At 38.0% G+C, this 21,269-nt stretch overlaps 1 protein-coding gene across 2 annotated transcripts in view; it reads right to left on the bottom strand.

Annotated features, from left to right (window-relative positions):
* eys (eyes shut homolog) overlaps positions 1–21,269 on the bottom strand; it is a 171,832-nt gene that overhangs the window by 132,613 nt on the left and 17,950 nt on the right. For both annotated transcript variants that reach the window (XM_044372008.1, XM_044372009.1), the window contains exons 7-14: positions 18,678–18,837; positions 13,653–13,757; positions 10,030–10,169; positions 8,094–8,257; positions 7,685–7,938; positions 5,994–6,098; positions 2,326–2,448; positions 129–242 (exon numbers count right to left, since the gene is read on the bottom strand). In XM_044372008.1, coding sequence (XP_044227943.1) covers positions 129–242; positions 2,326–2,448; positions 5,994–6,098; positions 7,685–7,938; positions 8,094–8,257; positions 10,030–10,169; positions 13,653–13,757; positions 18,678–18,837 — 1,165 coding nt within the window. The remainder of the gene's footprint in view (positions 1–128; positions 243–2,325; positions 2,449–5,993; positions 6,099–7,684; positions 7,939–8,093; positions 8,258–10,029; positions 10,170–13,652; positions 13,758–18,677; positions 18,838–21,269) is intronic.

The following is a 21,269-nucleotide window of genomic DNA, read 5'->3' as shown; positions in this document are numbered from 1 at the left end:
TTAAGCCAGGATCATAACTCCAGGGCTGAAATCAGTTGGTTACACACTTAAAAACAGACACAGGTCTGAATTAGCCACATAATCGCATCATCTCGACTATTGGAAGACCTAACTGCATTGCAACTTACCCTCTGTGCAGAAGCACTGATATAAGTCAATGCCGTCCACACAAATACCACCATTCTGGCATGGCTTTGATTCACACTCATTGAGATTTACTTCACAAAATGACCCTCCAAACCCTGCAGCACATGTTAAAAAAAAAACAAAACAAAAAAAAGCAGAGAGTTACTAGAATCCTTTCACTTGGTTTCATTCTTCAGCCAATTAGGATCAGCATGACTTTGTTTTCACAAACAAAAGCTAGTTTTCAAAGCTTGTATTGATTCAAAGAGCTTGCTGGGCACATACAGACTCAGCTCACTGGATCATTTAATCATGTTTAATAAGAGCCAGTCATTGCCCTTCTGATTTATTACATTAAACAAGCCAAATCCAGTGATTTTTAAGATCAAAGTCAATCTATACACAAAGGGGACCACATGAAACAAATAACATGCATGAGTGCATATGTGTAAACGCACACACACACACACACACACACACACACCCACACACACAGAGAGACCATTAAAGAGAAGAAGCATGTCAGTGTTTAAGGTGCATAATGGCTGGTGCTACACAGGCTGTATGTGGGTTAACCTAACACTTGTCTACCATAGATCATGTGTTATTGTGTGCAAAATGTGAATGTTTCACACAGTCAGCCCAGGATTACTCAGAGCATAAGGGTCCTGAGATGCTCTTTACAATTAGGAATGTGGAGAAAAAAAACTGTCATGGAAGCTGTCTCACTGCAGAATAAGCAGTTTCCTGTTAAATAAAACTGTAGTGTTATACAAAAACAAGAACAACAACCTGCTGGATGTCAAAAACTGTCTCTTGCCAAGGAGGGCTTTTGATTAAACAACAGCTTTTGGAGCTCAAATAATTTTATGGCAAAAATAAGTCTTGCACTGCGAAGTTGTTGCTCTGAAATAAATGCTAATGTAAAACAAAAAGATATTACTGTCAAAAATGTTTGGAGGTTATAAAAACACAATTATTGCCCTACAAAATATTCAAGAGTTTAATCATTTAAAAATCTGGAAGAATTTCCTCCAGCGGTTTTAATAAAAGGCCAGTATTTCCATTTTTTTTAATAACAACTAATACACATGAAATACACACAATCTGACATGCAAAATGCACCTTTCTGAATTCATCCAACATCCTCGCTCCAAGGATATGAAAATACTAAATAGTAGGTCAAAAAATCTGACAGCGTGGGATACACAGTATAAAGAGTGAGGGTATGAGTAACATGTTTTGCAACACATTAAGTTGGCGAGCATTAGATGATATGGATGCCAAGCCAACCGACCTGAAACATCTAGACAAGACAGCATTTCACAGTTTGCCCTTGAGAAGTGATCTGGGGAGAGCAGCTCGCTGCAGGTTGCTTTCATTTACATAAGAAATCACTCACAATCTTTCACTTTGACATGTGCCAGGCATAAGTGCAACAGGAGTAATGAAGTTACGGTTATTGATTAGGTTACATGTACTTCTATGTAATAGCTATTCATCTGAAAAAAGATAGCAGAGCTGGTGTGGAGTAGTGCGGACTAAAGTATGATTGGTTTGGCAGGCAAAATGTTTTTATTTCAAGTACCCAAACTACATCCAGGAATCAGGTGCATGATTTGCAGTATATGTACACACAGTATCACACTGGCACTCACCAGGTACTCACTTACAGGCATATGCAGCCTTGAATTGCAAGACTCTGAAGCCTGGTTACCTCTGGCAAGCTTAGAGTATCTAACAGGTCAAGCCTCTTCCACTTACTCCTGTGTTATCCCTGTCACTGCTGGCAGCTACTGCTGTGATAACACTGTCATCCTTGTGGTGGGAAATCAGAGGGACTTGATTGACACACAAACAAAATGTTTTTGCAGGAATTGTTAAATTAATCAACATAAGAAGTATAAATCAGATTATAAGATCAGTAATGAAGCTTTTAAAAAGATTATGTACTACTGTTCTTTTTTTAAACCAGATGACTTCATTTCACAGCAAGTAGCACTTTGGGATTCTTGTGCAGTCTTGAGCTGATATTAAAAGAGTGGATTTACTTTTTGATATGCAGAGCTTAAGTATAATAAACTTGACTTTGTGCCAGTCAGTAAGCATGCACAAGTTCTCAATCTCACCATCTAGTTACTTCCCACCTGTTCATATACCTGCATGATAAATATAACACCAGTTAAAGGTCTTGCTCACCTCTTTCACATGTGCAGGAGACATTCTGTCCATCCTTTGTCTCAGCACATATTAATGTATGTTCACTGCACATTCCAAATGAGCAAAGGTCAATATCCACTGAGCAATCTTTCCCCTTGAATCCTGAAATGAAAATTGAGTTAAAAAAAAGGAACATTCAGGCACACCTTGGCAAACAACCAGTAAAGACTGAATTCATAAAACGACAGCAACACACATTACGTAACGCATATTTATGTGCCTGTATGTTTTATTAGGTAAAGACACCTTTTCTTTAGCGGATTAATGGGTGTATTGATTCTTCCCCTTGCAATCTACCTGCTATGCAGTATGCTAATTGAGTGAATCATTGACAGAGACCCACCCTACCAAACTGATCTATATCACATTTATCTGCCCCACCAAATGCACGTCTGCATGTCACTGATAGATACCCACATCAATATCTATTGTTGTAAATAAAGCACTGACAGATGGTACGACCGATACTCATTACATGCGTTTGTACATATAAAGATAATTTAAAGGGAACATCCTAAAATAGATTGCTCTGTTTTCTTTTGGGACATCACAGTGTTCAACCCATTAGGTACAATAAGTCCAGATACAATGAAAAACAGCAATTTACATCGTCAATGTCATTGTTGCATTCACAAGGACTAGACAACTGACTTTATAAATTCACCGGATTGGTGTTTTTAAAAGCAAAATAGTTGAAATGCAAAGTCATGCTAACCAAATCTCTTTAAAGCAGAAGTCTCTTAACAGCTAGAATGTGACTATATCTCTGTCAAACAAATCTGGGTGCAGTCTGTGTCTGCAAAGAAGATCTCACTCAGTAGCAGGAGGAGTGAAATATCTCAAATACTGCTTTCTGATGCAAATCCATTTCATTATGACTTGAATATACACATAGGACAACATTTATGTCAGATTATGTAGTTCCTTTAACTGTAACCTGTCTCCACTTTCTTTACAGTGTAACCTGTATCCAGAGTGGTGCACTTTACATCAACACATCTATCTAGATGTTTGATGACCTTCCAACTACCCTTTTCCCATCATATTATGTATTGCCTTGACTGGTTAATGGACAGCTATTGCCTCCAACAGAGTGTTTCAGAAGTGTTTAATAACCAATTGTGCATGCAATTCACTCTGAGGTTAATGTTGCATGAAGGAATGTCACATTTACAGTGTCACCATCACCAAATGGGACTCCCTATTCTATCTGACAGCCAGCTGAACTCTGCTGCAGAAACAGAGGCATAAAAGGGAAACTCATTGTTTGTCATTTAATCTTACAAAACCACAGTAAAAAGCCTTTGCTATGTCGTTTTTGTTACGCACATTAACACCAAGTCCTCATGTACTCATGTTCAGTGGTTAATGATGAGAACTATGGGTCATAACTGTTCCTTGGCTTTGAGAACTGCTGTTCATCAGCATATTTAATTATCTCTCATCAACAGCGTTCTATATGCATCATTGAACTGAAAAAGTGAAAACCATGTTCTTGGATGGAAATCAGCAAATTCAGATGTTACTTCTAAGTCAGTTCAATAAATCTAATGAGACTTACGGTTAAGTACAGTTATGAAACCTGGATTCAGCTTGTGTAGTTCATTACCTCCACCTGTTTGTTCGGAACAGTATTAATAAATTTAGTGAATAGATGAAGGAACAAGTGATTAGTTTTCATTTGCTTAGTGCTCAAGTATTTAATATTATTTTCCTGGTTCAGTTAGTTCAAAAAGAATCTACAGTATTAGTTCAGGCCAGGTTTTTGTCGATTTTGTCTGTTTCCTCATTTAATCTTAACTTAACTTGATATATAAAATATTTGGATGGGTTTCAGGAAAAAAAAGTCAGATGACAATAATATGCCACGACATTTTTCTAGTATTGGTCCCCGAATTTTTTTTTTTTTTTTTTTAGACATGGTTTATTTGATATGAAATGTTAGAATTGTTCATTGCGTTCTGCATTTGCAACCAAATTTAGATGACATGCATATTTTAACTTGGAGAAATGCAGTAATATTTTGTGGCATCTAGCCTGTACATGGCACCACATTGACATGATGAATTTAAATGGCCATATCTCAGTGGTCATGAGTCTAAGTCAGCCATGACGGGAATTAGACATTCTCCAAAAATCATGGATGCCATCAGTCAATTAGGACGATTGTCACTCACTATGTGAATATTGATGCACATCCAGACGCAGATGAAACGTTTGTATTTTCTGTCATTAAAGTAAAAATATTCTGGTATTTTTCCAGTCATGATAATAATTTCAGAATAAATTCTAGTTGTTGTTTCCAGTACTTCCAAACAGAAGTCGGTGGCAGAAATAGGTCCGAAGTCAAGATTATAAAATAGTTGTAGTGTTTTCTGATTTTTGTCTGATTTTTGTAGGGAGAAGAAAGCAAACCTGACAGACCATTTATTTAATTGAGTTTCTGAAAAGATAAGCAGATCAAAGCACCTATCTATAAATCTGTCAATGAAATCAAAACAGTAATGGAAGCTTTACTGACACATCGGTGTTCTGTTTTTGCCCAAATCTAATTAGAGCAAAAGGCAGAAAAGTAATAAGAGAATATTATTTACGGTGATGGATTTGCTCTCTCCGTAATATAATAAAAACACACCATGGAACAGGTGCTGCACATGTTTCAAAGCAGTAAATTCTTTAATGACTTCACCCACATTTATGTTCATTTATTGTCCAGGAAAAGAGAGGCATATTTAGGCAAAGGGAATGGCACAAACAACTAAAACATAATGCACAATGACAACAAAAACGTGGAGATATTGTTTCACTATGACAAATTCGACCAACTTAAGTATGAAGGTAGACTTTTGAAATAATGCAAATGTAAAATATTCAGTAAAATATGTGCAGTTTGTCTGCTTTTGTTGAACATAGTAAGAAAATAATTCACCAAAACAGACACATTTCCCTGTGCCAGAGTCTATTTTGTGTCCTGTCAACACCTATGTTTTGTGGATTCTATTTTTCAAATATTTGTCCTGTAAATCCTGTTCTGTGGATTGTGGCTGTTTACTATTGAATGTGACATTGGACTTGTAATGCCAGGTCGGATGGCAGCAGCAGCATTCTGACTTATGCAATCAAGTGGTGATTAAGTATTTTATTACCAGAAGGCATAGTAAAATCAGCCACTAACTGAGGATTGCAACACCTCCCTCTATTACGCCTGATTATGGATTCTTTGTGGAACACATATAATAAAATGTCTAACACATAAACGTTTGTAAAACACAGTCTCGGTTGATTAAAGGACAATCCTGAAAATGAAATCTGAGTGTTATTATGGAAGTATGGTGTGTTGTTCACGAGTCTGCTGATGTTGATTTTAACCTTGATTCCAAAAAATACAATGTGAAAAACTGCAATAGTTTATCATAAAGACAGATGTATTATTTCTATTTGCTTGGTTGGAGAGTCTTTTATAAATGCCTGTTTTTGCTGGTTTCTAGCCGACATTCAAGCTTTCAATAGTAATAATTTCTGTCTTTGCTATCTTTGAGAATGCATTTTCAACAAAACGTGAAAAATGCTCAAGGAGAACAAACAAATACGTATGAGAAACAAATAATAAAAAACATACTCAATAATACACGAATTTTGATACTTACCAAGAGGACAATGACAAATGTAGTCATTTATCAGATCTTCACACGAGCCTCCATTTAGACAAGGCTGCAACCAACAATCGTTTACATTCTCTGAGCAGGTCCTTCCTGTAGGATAAAAAGAGAGGAACAAATAAAAGTAATGTCACATTGAATACAGCTGAAAATATGTTTTGCTAATAAATACAACTGTCATTCTGCAAATTCTATATAAGAAAGCTGTGAAGCTCTAATATGTGAATAATAATTCAAACCACGACAACGTTCAGAACATACGCAGGACAAATTTCAGTTTTTTTTCCTCAACAATGAGCTATACCTGTAACACAGGACTTCATTTCATGAGGCAGCTGATTACCTCTGATTCTACTGGCTCAAAATATGATTAGAGGATTATGTGTTCAGCATGCTACAGCTTGTATGTATGCATAAATGGTGTTATCTCAATTTTAGTATCCTCTGGGCAAGAGTTAGATATAGAATTGATTCAAGATTTTACTGACAAATTTAAAGCTCCACTAGGTCTGGCCTCTGGCGATAGTTCAGACCTCTTAGTTGTCTATGAGCCGGAGAGCTCATAGAACTAACAGCCTGGCATCCGGCACTGCCTTTCTATCTGCAATGCTGTCTACACCAAAGGTACTTTTGCCATTGTGACCCCATACACTGGGCAAGTGTTTCGTTAATCATGTACTGTACGATACTGGCATAATTAAGGTAGATGCTGAGTATAACTCTAGCCAAAATATACTGTACAAGACATAGTTCATACTACACTCTATGACAGGTATGATTCTAAGCCAGCTCCATATGCCAGCCAATGTTAATTAATTTACCTGCTCACATATCACTGCACCATTTTTCAATTTACACATTTCCATCACACATGGCCAAGAGTGGTAATGATCACATTTTTCTGAATGTCCAAGAAATAGCCAATCCAATCTATTTGAAATATACAAAAGCTCATAAGTAACCACTTTTAACTATTTATATCCATGTGATTTTGGTGTAATTAGATAATGTAAAGAGTGACATTTTTACATTATTGAGTCTGCATGCTTAAATACAAACATTACATAATGTACTGGCAATATTTCTTTGCAAACATGGAATGGATGTTTTAATATTTTTGATTTTTGATAAATGAGTGGAGACCTCATTCAAGCTTTAGTACTCCGTAGAATTCTAAATAATTCTAAAGTCATAAAAGTGAATTATGCTTGTTCAACATATTCATTATTGCAGTGAAATGAGGCAAAGACAAGATTTTTATGTCACTATAAAACTAGTTCTAATGCAGAATAAATTACAGAAGACCACCTTTCAAATATTATCAAAGAGCAATAAGACAATACAAGACTATTTTTTATTCACACTAGTGATACATGCTTGAATTTCAGTCACTTCTGATTGTAAGTTTTCTCATTTTCTCTTTCCTATTGGACATCACATATATTAACATGTGGCAACAATAAATCGGTGGATCCAAGTCAAATTTCAATGTGAAAACTGTACTTAATTTTCAGTAATACAGTGCAAATTCTGATGAACTTCCTGTGTGAATACGGCATATTTTCATTTGAACTAATTATCATTTAAGCACTAAAACCTACTCTAAATCCTGATATTCCTGTGGCTGGCCACAGTAATGGCTGTAGATAGGCTCACATTCACATCAGATGGTCTCATACCCTCAAACCCTGGGGGACAGTGGCACCGATAATCACTGATTAGGTCCACACAGGTGGCACCGCTTGCGCAGGGGAAGCTGTTGCACTCATTTGTTTCCAGTTCACAGAGCGACCCTTCAAATCCAAGCATGCAGCGGCAGGTAAAGTTATACTGCTGGTCCAGGCAAACACCATGTTCAGAGCAGCAGTGGCCAACACAGTAATCAATGTCCTCTTCACAGTAGATGCCTGTGTATCCTCTGGGACAAAGGCAGCTAGTAACAGATTAAAGAGAATATCTTAATACTGTATAGAGTTCGAGGGATCCTCTCAACCCTGAAGGAAGAGAATAGTAAATGTCACGGCTTTTACAATCATTGACATTCTGGTGCCTGGACGGCCCGAAGACAATCAAGATTTGAACACTCACCTGTAACCATCAATCTCATCCACACAAGTGGCTCCATTTTGACACCAGTGTTGAACACAATCATTGACATTTGTGTGACAGCTCTGACCAGACCAACCAGGTGTACAAATACAGGTGTAGCTACTGGCATCATTCAACACACATCGCCCTCCATTGGCACATGGCTGTTGATAGAAGACAAAGCTGTTAGACACATATGCCATGAAACAGAGAGATACACTGCTTCATGTGCAAAAATGAAATCGCTTCATCTTGTATGGTAATATCTGAGATTGGACTGAGCCCATTCTGGTCAAAAATATAACCATTATTGTACAATACCACCCCTAATCATTTCTTGCTCCTGGCTGCCTGAAAATGAGCTTCATTATAGCCACATGACACACTCATGAATACTGATTCATGCTTTATACTGGATTCGCTCAGTATTCCATGTAGCATCTACATCATGTCTTACAAGACAAGATCAATGGTCATTGAGGGCTAAACGTCCTGAGAGTTGTCTGTAACAAAAAAGAAATGCCTGCTAGCTGGTACATGTTTATATTTAGTAGTGAAGAAACAAAGGGGCAGAGGAAAAACTGGCTTGAGGGAAGGTGTATAATGCAGACATCGTGGCATTTCTGTAAGGGGGCCAACACAAGCCTTGCTCCACAGTGAGTGTTCATCTCCATCTGTCATCTGAAGAAGCCTCCTCTGTTCAGGTTTGGATGCTTTTTTTGTAAATGCAGAGGGTCGATTCATCCGTACATAAAGAAACCTGAGCGTTCAAAAATACAGACATTGCAAATCTTCTGTAGCAGTCAGGTGGCAGAGGCCTTTTCAATCCTGTAAATGTGTTCTCCTTGTGCATGCCAAAAGCAAAACCTCTGACAAACAATCACACAATTCCAGCTTTGTCTTCTTCCACCATGACCGCTTAAAAATCTGGAGGATATGCAGCCACATTCAAAATAGAAAAGGACAGACAAATGTGCTTCAATGATTTGAATATGCAACATACATACAGTATATACTTAAACCCTGCAGAAACTAACTAGGTGTTTTGTATCTACAGTAGATTCAGGTCAAAGATCACAATTTGTTACTGTACTATGTTTATGTTTCATACTGCACACTTATTTCAATAAAAGTCACAAGGGCGCAGTGAATTCCTTTATTAGTCAGGAATTTTATACAACTTTCTTCCCAAGTAAACCGACATACTGTAACAGCTTCAGCGCCAGCTGATTGCTGTGTTTATGGATTATCGCATTTGCTGTCAATCTTCCTGTGGGACTTATGCTTATTTTTATCCCTGTGTATAACAAAGGATTATCCCACATTTTGTAAATAAGATATGGAATTAATGTTTCATACCTTCTCACTTAAGTTGTCAATGTTATAATTCAGTTTGTTGTGACGGATTGCAGATCTCTTACAGGTTACTAAAAAAAAAAAGCTGTGAATATTTCTTATTTCACATGTGAGCGTTTAGACACAAGTGTCTTCAGCCATAACAGATATACATCAAGCATCTGTATTCAGTAATGGTTTAAGTTCTCATTAAGACACACTACATATTCGGAAATGCATCCATAACATAATCCCCACTTGGCATCAAAGTGATTTCTCTGGTCAGCACCGAAATATAAGTTCTGTGTTCTTATATAATCAAACAGCCAAACAGAGTGAGTAAACACCTCTAAATAGAATAGGTGTGAAAATGACATGAAACAACCTCATTAATTTTGTTGTTATGCTTTCCTGCTGTTGTGATTATGTTGCTGTACTGTTGTAAAGAATGCATTGAAACTGTTTCAAGAGAAATAAACGTTGATGGAATTTTAAATACTCTTTGAATCTGTATGGGGCTCATTTTTTTTAAGATAAATGGTTAACATGTGAATAGATAACAAGATGAGGACAAATAGTCCATGAAGATCTTTTTACCCACTTGAAAGTTTTGAGGGCAGGGTATGCGGCAGGTGTATTTAAGGTCGTCAGGAAGATCCAAACACTGAGTCTTTGGTGGACATGTGTTGTTGGGAAGAGCACAAGCATCTATGTCCACTTCACAGTTCTTTCCCAGAAAACCTGCAAGAAGATATTTAATACATGTAATCTAACAGATGCAATACTTGACCAGTAGAAAGTGGTTCAGCAATCAGTGCTGCCTCCCTATATGTCGCTGTACCAGACAAGCTCTATACTTAAAGGGGATGTATCATAATTTCCAGGTCTATAGTTATATTCTGGGGCTCTACTGGAAAATATATGCATGATTTACAGTTTAAAAAACTCAGCCTCTGTCTGAAAGGACAGGCTGTTTCTGCTCCTGTCTCTTTAAGGCCCCCCTCCCAACAGCCCATGCAGACCTTCATTGATGCCGGAGGCTACGTAAACAAACAGTAGTAGTAGGATTTCATTTCTTTTTCTCCTTCTTTACATGAAATAGAAACTTCTCAAATACATCCGTACATGTTCGAGCCAAAATATGTTCCAAAATATGCAAGTGGACAATGTGAACAACCAATGGAACAACCTTAGCAAAACCTTAGCAACAAAGGATATGGAACATACAGTCATTTGCGGACATGCACGGAGAATCTGGCATCATCATGGGGAAGAGGTAGAGGTAACATTGCAAATGAAGTGTTCGGAGCATTTCGAACCCCTGGTTCTTGACTTGGGGAGCATTTTTACATATGTTCACCTCAGACTTTGATGATGTTAAACATAGACATCCAACATCATGACATATAAAATATATAAATACAACAGATAATCTCAAAAAGCACAAATCCCCTTTAATAAACAAGACCAAAATTGGGCCAATCATGGGTTGGCCGGAGGATTGATAGAGCAATTGGAAAAAATGTCTGATATTTTGTTCCCATACATGATATGTAGTTGGACAAAAATTCAACATAAGTTAATTCTGTAATCATCTGGACAGTGAGCACTGTGCATTACTTGCATTACTTTATCTTTATACATGTACTGTTGTTAAGGAAATAATGTATTATTGAGTTGGTACAAAATAACATATTCAGCAGCAGGTAGGGCTAGAAAAAAAGAAAGCAGTCATAGGCCAGCAACTTATAATTCCATCCATGCCTTAGGACTTTACAGTGGTCCAGCACTCAGTGGACTATTTTCACTTTGTGGAACTTCACCATGAGAAGATGCAGCAGATGAGGCATATGAGCGGAAGAGGCTTAGGTTTACTGAGATAACAGATGAGATTTAGTAGCAAGGCTGGAAAGCCAGGGTACGCCCTGTGGAATTTCGTTACCATGGATCTGTGGCCACATCTAGTACGAGTTTACTCAGGGAGTTAGGGATTCATGATCAGGGATTACAGCAGGCTGCAAAGGCAGCTCAAAAGAGCAAGCGATGGCTCTGGCTGAAAAGAAAAGGCACCAGCTTGTGTACAAAATATGAATATCTGTCTCATGTGTAAGATAGGAGATACAGCAAATATCAGTGTCAAGTCAGTGGTCAAACAACACTCTCTACACAGTGTATAACAGCTTTACATATCTAAGAGCTTTTTAGATCTGCAATGTGCAATTTGGTTGATTAGGCTGTAGAAACAAGACACTATTGTCTTAGTGAGATAGCCAGTACAGACATTATAAGGACATTTGTGAATCATAGTCCTGAATATACAGACAGGCTAGTGTGGACGGGTACAGCCCTGATCCCTGATCTGTGCCTCGAGCAGGTGTAACGGAGGTATATGTTTATCTGTTGAGCCTTCTGGGGATGTTGCGGGTCAAAAAACACTTTTATTGTTTTTTGAATGCTGATATTCAATTTTTTTGCATTGACTGTTCTTGTTGATCAAACAATAAACGTAAGGATCACCACCAGGATCGGCTGATGAAGAAAGTTTTTAAGAGCCCTCTTTTTGAAATGTTTTCCCTACTTTGTAAATTTGTAAATAAAGCAGAATTAAGCCTAATAGAATTAAAGTGAAAGGCTTTATTGTTATCTTTTTCCATTACTAGTCTTGTTGACAAGAGGTTAATACTTTATGGTTGCATTGTTGATTGCTGCACAGTGATTCAGTGGTTAGGACTGTTGCCCCACAGCATGAAGGTCCTGGGTTCAAACTGGCTGGCCTTTAAAAGAGTTCCTGTTCTCCTCGAGTCTGTGAAGGTTTCCTCCCTCCCTCCCTGTCCAAAGACATGCCAGTTAAGTGAACTGGAAACTTGAAATTCCCTGTAGGTATGACTTTGTTTTTCTGTTTGTGTGTTAGCCCTGAGACAGACTGGCAACCTGTCCAGGGTGTGACTCACATTTCACCCAGTGAACACTGGAGAGGGCTCTAGCTCCCCCACAACCCCAGGCAGGATAAGAGGTAAAGAGAATGGATGGATAGATGAGTGAATTATACGTCAACCTATTATTCACAATCTTTTAAAATATGAAGAGTTGCACTTTAGAGATTCTGTTGATGAAAATAAAATGCCGTCCTTTAAATGTCACCTTATATAGTGACTCTACTGAGCCTTGCTTCAGCAACTGATGCGGCAAACGGAGTCTTTGACCCATGTGTCAGTAACATTGATATTGTCCTTTAATGTTTAATTGAACAAGAGTGAACAAACACAATTTTTCATTACCATCACTGTTACATTTCCCCTAAGAGGAAAACACATTTGCTGAGAATAACTAAAAATAACAGTGGTAAACTCTTTTGAGAAAAACATCACCTGGCCACTAAGATGCTTTGCCCGCAGTGTCTTGGTCTGTATGTGCAGTAAAATGTTCCAGTAAAGCGGGTGCGAGCAATTGCCAGACACACTAACTGTGCCCTGCCAACAACCTGGAGCTCCCGTGAGTGGTCCATCAGTTTACGTTTAGTGAATGTAAATTCAGACTCAGCCGGTGAGGCACAATAAGCAATTACTGGAAAATTATATTAATGGGAGCTTCATAATGTAATATTTGGACAATTTGGTTGCATTATTGAACTCTGGCAATGAGCTTGGTGGTTTTTCTCAGTTGTCAATCACAAGCTAAGTCTGTAAACAGATACTGTGAATGATATGACCAGGACCCTATCTGTGCCTTGTTGCTTCTATTGCACAATAGAGCATGTTGTGATCAGTAGTGTTATGAGCAAAATGCAATTTATAAGGGCTTATAACTTAATTTCATGGTAAAAGGCATTTCAGTGTTTTTGTTTTTTTTTTTTTTTTTAAACACTGGAAAATAGTAAAAACATAATTTTAAAGATATTAATCAAATAAAAGAAAAAATGAAAAATATTTTAGTAAAAGGGATATAAGTAAAAATATGATTCATGTGATGAATTAAATCATACTGACTTCTCCAGCCTAACTTCCTCAGGCAGGATGTGTCACAGTCTAGGGACCCCGCTGGCAAAGGCTAATCACCTTTGGTTTTCAGTGTACACTGAAATTGGCCAGAGGGGCCCTGGCTGAGGATCTTAAGCCACATTCACTGCATACACATTTAAAAAGGTCTGCAGTACTGCCTGCCACCACAGCTAATACAGATATCAAAGTTATTACAAAGCACTAGTTTGGCCATAACCCAACATACCTGTGGGACATTGGCATTCATAGTGTCCTACCAAGTCAGAGCATGTGCCATTGTGCCGACAGGGGTTGGACTGACACTCGTTGACCTCAGTTTCACAGTTTGTTCCTGAGAATAGATGTAAAAAGAAAATGTTACAATTAGCAATTAGTTGTATTTGTATTACATCACTGTCCTGACATAGAGCTGTTTATCAGTGAAATAAAGAACATATTACATAGGTCATTACTTGTACATTGCTTTACTAAAATGCCCCTTTCTCCTGCTCATCTGACATATTCATTACAGGAAGTTCAACATTTTGGGAAATACACTTATTCCTTTTTTTGCCAAGAGTTAGATGAGAAGATTGAAACCACTCTCATGTCTGTACAATAAAAATAAAGCCACCACCAGCAGCTGAATAGCTTAGCTTAACATAAAGACTTGAAGGAGGGGGAAACAGCTAGCTCCGCAGTCTTTATGCTAGCTAAGCTAGGCTAAGCTAACTGGCTGCTGGCAGTACAATAGCTTGATATTTAGCATACATAGATGAGAGTAGTATAGAAATTCTTTAAGAGTTGCCTGCAACTGTTTGAACACTTTTTCTCCTGAAACAATAATTAGGCTACAAAAATTCCTTTATACTGCTGCAGGATTCAGATGGTGAGTCCCTGGAAAAGCAAAGAGAGATGTTAGAGAAAATATACCCCTAGTTGGACAGGCTCACTTTCTTGTTAAGAAAATGGACACTTAGCAACCTTGGTCCTGGCTGAAGAGATCAGAGGAGGTGGGGGATGCAGGTTGCTTGATAGAGATTTGTTTGGTGCTCAGCTGCCTCAGCAGCTGCTAGTTCTACCGCCGCGGTTGGGGGGTGGGTGTCTTCCAGTGCAAGTTATTAATTTAAAATGTCCTATCATCAATAACGGAGCACCAATGACACGTAGTGAAAGTCCCTTCTTGACAGCGGCAACCTCATGCTACAGCACAAACACTATGATTGATATCATCTGCACGGTAGTTGCTACAGGTCATTATATACAAAATATGCCATGCTGTGCTGCAGAAAATTATACAAATTTGTCCTACTAAAATCTGTGAAACGCCTATGCTCATTTATCGCTGTGAATAAAATAAATCATGTAGTATTGTCGCCTCTTTTGGGAAACTTTAATAATATGAAGTTTGGTGATTTAGGTTGCTGAATGTTTTACTTCAATGTCTGAGGGAACTGAGTTTTGGCAGAATATTACTTCCTTCTGCACTCATTCATTATTTACCTACAGATACCTTAAACCCAATAGATTCTTATTTGCCAGATAAAGGTTCAAATGCAAAGACCTTATACATTTCATGTGAAGAATTACAAATGGTTTCAGTTTGTCTTTTAACCGCACTCATAGAAACCTTAGGTAGATTTTAAACTTGCATCACATTACTACATGTCTAGTTTCCATGTCTTACAGTTTATTATTATCCACATAATTAAAAGAGAACACGTGTATGAATGAGACCAGCAAAATATATGCCAACAGTTGTTGTTTCGTGAAAAATAAAGCCTTCCAAAATGAAATCCGAATGCCAGGGTTTGAGTAATGTATCCTGAGTTATGATCTATGATTGAGTACAGTGGGGTTTCTGGGCAAAGCTTGAAATTAAATTGGCCTTTCTATGCTGCATGGCTCAGAATTCCAAAGCAAAAATCCCAAGATGCCAGAAAATGATGAATTCTATCAGTCACTAAGACCTGCCGTGGTATAAGAGACAATTTTCCATTACTGAAGTGGCAACAGATTTCAGCTTTGAACAGAGGAAAAAATCTTGCTCATGTAGTGCTATGTAAGGGCTTATCTGACTGACAGGTGAGTGTGTCAGGACTTAAGGCTAGATGGGGAAAAATGCCATAGGCCAAACCCTGAGTACACTGAGGAAGAAAAAAAAATCATATTCACTGGTTGTTTAAGAAATAGAACAAGAGAAGAACAATCATGTGGCACCATCATAACTCTTATACAGTATAAACAATGTTCAGGATCATAATCTGTGTTGTTCCATACTGTCTGTTCTTGGTCAAATAATGCCTAGAACAGAGAATCTAAAAGAAAAATCATATTTGAGATGTTAATATATTGTATTCAATTGAGGAGGTGCTTCTGCTATAAAAAGGTATAACAGTAACATTATATCTGCCCTTGATAATAGGACAAGTAAAATTCCTCTGGGCTCGTATAAGGCAGATGAATTGTTAAGATAAGCAATGTCCACACATAATTTTGTATTATGGAGGAAAATGGCACAGCTGTGAATGAATGAATGAGCTACAGGCTACAGCATATACCTTATTTATAGCTATGCACTGATATTTATTTCTATGTGGACTAACCACTGTTCTTGCAATAAAAAATGTGTTTCTGATTAACTTGTCATTACTAAAATATGACGTAGGAATGTAGATTTTTCTCATATTTGTGGCCATGAAATAATGATGCATTTATAGAAATGACACCTGGTTTCTGGTAATTTGTTCAATCTTTTTTAAAGTATGGTATATGAAAAGGGTTACTTTTTTTAATCCCACACTCTGTAATAACCACTTTTGTATTTGTGTCTCTCCCTTGTTCCCCTGTTTTTTTAGAACAGTTGTCACTGATAGCTTAACAAGTTTCAGCCATGTTCTGAGCTGGCAGCTAATTAGGAAGCAGTTTGCCCGAGTGCTTGGATTAAATGCAATCAGCAGCAGGCCTTAGAAATGTCAAGCAGGCAGGTCTAGTGGCACATAAGCATCAAGGTTAAAAAAGAAATCGCTTCATCAAGAGTGCAGGCCTTTGCTTAAAAACTGTGGTGGGCTTGTGATTTGCAAATCACAACTGAAACACAGATTTCTGTCCTGAAATAGTCATTTTTCAATCCACTTACATTTTAAAGACATTAGTTATATCATAGGTTGCTACTTCTGCTGCTTCTCTGTTTAGAAGAAGACAAACTGAATGTGTTTTGTCTTTCAGCTACATTAGATTTCCTCTCTCTAGAGGTTGCCTTTGTAGTAACTCAACTAGCAACAACAAATACTGCTAATAATAAAAAAGGTATTGATCATTGTAGGGAGTCTTTGCTTGTCCACCTCATCAGGGTGGTTAGAGGTGGTCAGAGGTTAGAGGTCAGTTACGGAATAGCAGACCTTTAGCTGGTAGTGAATCAGTCTTTTGAGACACTTAATCAGAGTATGCTTGCGAACATGCCAGTTTGAACCTAAACCAGGTGGTTAAAGAGAGGCCTTCCCTCTTACTATGTCACCCCGCTGACCTAAGTGTAATCAATGTACAGTATTAGAGGTCCCAAATGTGATTTCCTCACCCCAATGTGACAGGTTAGACACTGTGGTACCAGGGAACAGGCTGGGTCCAAGTGTACTTTGAGCTATAGATATTAGCAAACACTGCTACAGGAAATTAAATATGGACCCTTTTAGAATGTTTGGTTTTTGTGTTTCTTTGTTTTTTTTAGCCTCTATCATCTGTCTCTTTAGCTGTTAAATGCTCAACTATGTTCACCAGTTGGTTGCTAACTGTGTCTGCTCACCATTTGGTGCTGAGCAGGTAGTGTACAGCGGGTTTTCAGAGCCTTTTAGCTGAAAACAGCTGCCTGCTGAGGCTGAAAACAACGCTACAAGAGTGGTGAGAGCGAATCAGAACTGTAAAGTTGTGTGCTGGACAGCTTAACAATGAGCTGAAACTCACTATAAAGCTCCATAAAGCCAAGGGGATCTGCAGAGTCGTGATAAACCTCTGTAGGTCCAACACTACAAGCAACAGCTCTTGTATATACTGTACATTGTCATTTGATACATTATCAAAAAAATATTGATTATAGCCACTTTAATGCAGCTCTAAATTTTAAGTTTAATCAGTTACAGTGGGTTAGTTCCACCAGTGAGTTATCTGATAATGCAGTATGAGCCAAGTGGTTTTGCCGCTTTTAGGAAAACATTTATGTTCAAAGAGATAACCTGAGACACAAATACATAAGTATTTACACAGTGGAGGCTGTTGTGGCTTTCTTTGCAGGACACTTTTGCAGAAGTTGGTAGCTGTGTCCAAAAGATGAGTTTGGCATGGTTAAGGCAGCTCTGATTCCCATCCAGGTAGCCACCAGCTACCATCTTTGTTTGGATTAGGAAACAGAGTTGCAACTTGTGAAAAAGGATAAAAAAAAAAATCTTTTTAATGGTGCAGCAGACGGAATATTTTTTTTATCCAGATGGTTAGAAGAGCAGGTGAAGATTCTGGAAATAGCTTCAGAACGAAAGTGTTGTTAAAATCTTTTTAGGCATGTGTATCTATTGATACAACACGGTAAGTGTGATTTATGTTACCAATGCAAAGTATCCCTTTTAAGAAAATAAGTGACAAAGAGGCCAAGAAAGTATTTTCCTTCCTTTTAAAATGACATAAAAGTTTAATGGACACCTGCCAGCCAGAAACAAGTATTTTCTGTGACCATAGAATTATAAGTAAATTTATCCGAGCATGCACTTTTAATGGGATACATCAGTTTCTCATGGCTTATTCACATTTTGAGCCATTTTTATGCCATCTGTCTTAAAACACCAACAAAGGCAAAATAGATTCATTCATAATTTAGGGATTGCACTCAGCATGAGAGCTCTGTGTCAAATGTCTTGCATAGAGACTGCAGATTCACCCTCTTAAAATATTCAGAAAATTATTGCCTTCACTGCCTATGTTGCATGTCTGCTCCACAACTTTGCATAACATTGTATATACATAGCATTTACATGATTTCTACATAACAAAACAGTCTGTAAATGTCAGAGTAGAACACAAACATCTACACCATGTAACTGTCAAGATGTGCCAGTTCAATGTCAGATTTTCGACAAACATCAATCAGTCATTCTGTTCCCCTTAACCAACCTTCCCACAAGGGTTTGTGAAAACTGATCCACTTTCTGAGATATCCTGCCAACAGACAGACGCACAGACAGATGGAATGGGGGCAAACACAGATAATAAAGCAAAGTTATCTCACCTGTGAAGCCGTGGGGGCATATGCAGGTGTACTGTGGGGGAGATGATGGTTGACCTGTTGTAATACATGTGGCTCCATTCAAACACCTGTTTGGTTTTATCAGGCAGGCATCGCTTACATATTGACAAAACTCTCCAATCCATCCTGGGGCACAGACACACTGCAGGAAAACAGTACCATATTCATGTGAACCTGGTACAATATACATTATACAACATTTGATAAAGCAATTGGTAGGTATTAGAACTGTGACATCATTGTCATTGTTTTGGCTCTATTCCAGCACACTGGATTTGACATGAAATGACGACAATGAGGTTAAAGTTGCTCACTTTCATCTTTAGGGAGGTTTGTGAGTGTTCACAGTCATATTGGTTGAAAATAGTGCAGGAATCGCAGCATTTTTACCTTGATGAGCATATAGAATAGCATACATAGCCATGCAGTTCTGAGATATCCATCTCTGAGATTTTTGCCACTACCTCAATATGATGGAGGTGAATGGGATTTTATTTCCTTTGCACTACGAACAGCATTAAAACATTTGTTTAAACCTGCAATAACCGATTTTTTGGCCACTTAGGGGCAACACTGATTATTACCTTTTAGGCTGCTGTGGTGAACTTGGTTGCAAATAGATGCCTATTTACACATCCAGCAGACACACAGCAACATTACCATTCATTTGGAGATGTCTTTCTGGCTCCCAGGCAAATCTAAGTCCAATATTCACTCTTCTTTTAGCTGTGTTTTTGGTCTGCATCATAGACTATATAAAAATAACGGACGTAGCCACCGTGACATCACCCATTAGTTTGTGGACTTGCGTTTTGAGGCCTCAACTCTGGCATTTTGACCATCACCATCTTCGATTTTTGGAGCCAGAAGTGATGAGAAGTGACCATATTTGGACAAAGGGTGGAGCTGGCCCTTACGCTATCTGCTAGCTTGCTTAGCACGGTGTATTTACAGTCTATGGTTAACTGTAATAATGCTAATGCTAATTTTCGCTTGTGAAAAACATGCTTAAAACCATGAAAACAAAACCTACCAAAAAAACGGAATATCTTACTCCTTAGAGGGCTTTTTAATCACAACCGAACGCTGAACAAGACTTCTTTAGGTGACCAAAATGTTACAATTAACTTTCATGAACTGAAAACACACTGAAATAGCGACAACTACGCCTACACTCTGTGAATCTGGGGTTACGCTATGGTTACGTTACCTAACTAACATTGCTGCCGCAGTAGCGACTTGTCAATCACAACGTAGCCACGCCCTAAACCATACCCTGCTTTATTGTCAAATTTAAATTTTTACAAAGTGAACATCATGCTGTATTGCAGAAGACTTGAAACTAGCGATTGAGACCATAAACTCATTAGGAAGCTGTTAACTAAGATGTTAACAGTTGTGAGAAGTGAGAAGTAGGGTCATTTTCTCATAGACCATTCCATACAATCAGACTTCTTTTTGGAGCCAGTGGAGTTGCCCCCTGATGGCCATTGGAGAGAATGCACTTCCGCATTGTTTCACTTTTCAGACCCAGAACTACCCGCTTGGTCTGCACCCATGGATGTATTATAAGAGCTCTTATTATACATTCATGTCTGCACTAACTTCTGGCTCTTTAGTGGCTAAATGCTTTACTATAATCTGTCTGCTGTTTGGAGCTGGGCAGGTGGTGTACAGTGGGATTTAGAGCCGAAAGCAATGCCGATTAGAGAGGTGAGAGTGAACCAAAAAATTTAAGTTGTGGGCCAGAAAACTTAGACAATGAACTGAAAGACATTAAGTTTTCTTAGGGACGAATTCTTGTATAGAAAGTAGTTAAAATGAAAACAGCTGACAATGAGGTGTGTGGATTATCCAGAGTAACCAGGTCATTGTTTCTGGAAATAAAAGTTGCTACAGAATTTTTAAAATAGAATTTCTCAATGCTGTGAGCACCGCAAATGAAATTCTATATACCTTGCCTATATTGGGGTGAAGGCAGAAGTCAGAGATATTGAAAAACAAGGTAACATATGTACTGTCCCAATGTGCTGGAGTACAGAGCCAAAGCAAAATTGTCCTGCTCTGTAAATCTATCATAAAATCTGTTATATGTGATCTCTAGTTTTATTCTGTCCCTTAAGAGCATCTTAATGATGACTACAGGCATTAAATGAACAGGCTACCCTTAATGAACTACCCAATGGTTTTTCATACTCATAGGAAAACCACCAAAAATATAAATAAAAATAAATGTAAAAAAGAGGAAATGGCCCATTTGCAGGGAGCAACAATTTTTGATTATGTCTGACCCCCATTGAAGGCACACCAACACAAAGTATCTAAAAGGAGGTTTTAGATTAAGCACATTCTCAGTGGTCTAATGGAACAAGACCGATGGAGAATAATTAGGAGCTATGGGGCATTATGGAGCAGTCTCAGGTGTTGTAAAAAAATAAAGACGTTTGAGGACACTGAGCAATAGAGAGGCAAATTAGACCAGAACCTGTCTGTCTGAGCAATGCGTCCACATACTCACAATGATTAATGAGCTAGAATTGGATTACTACTGTCTGTAGCCATATCCCTCCAATG

This window comes from Thunnus albacares, chromosome 14 (genome assembly GCF_914725855.1).
Source record: "Thunnus albacares chromosome 14, fThuAlb1.1, whole genome shotgun sequence".
Classification (NCBI taxonomy): domain Eukaryota; kingdom Metazoa; phylum Chordata; class Actinopteri; order Scombriformes; family Scombridae; genus Thunnus; species Thunnus albacares.
This window is presented reverse-complemented; position numbering and strand designations above follow the sequence as displayed.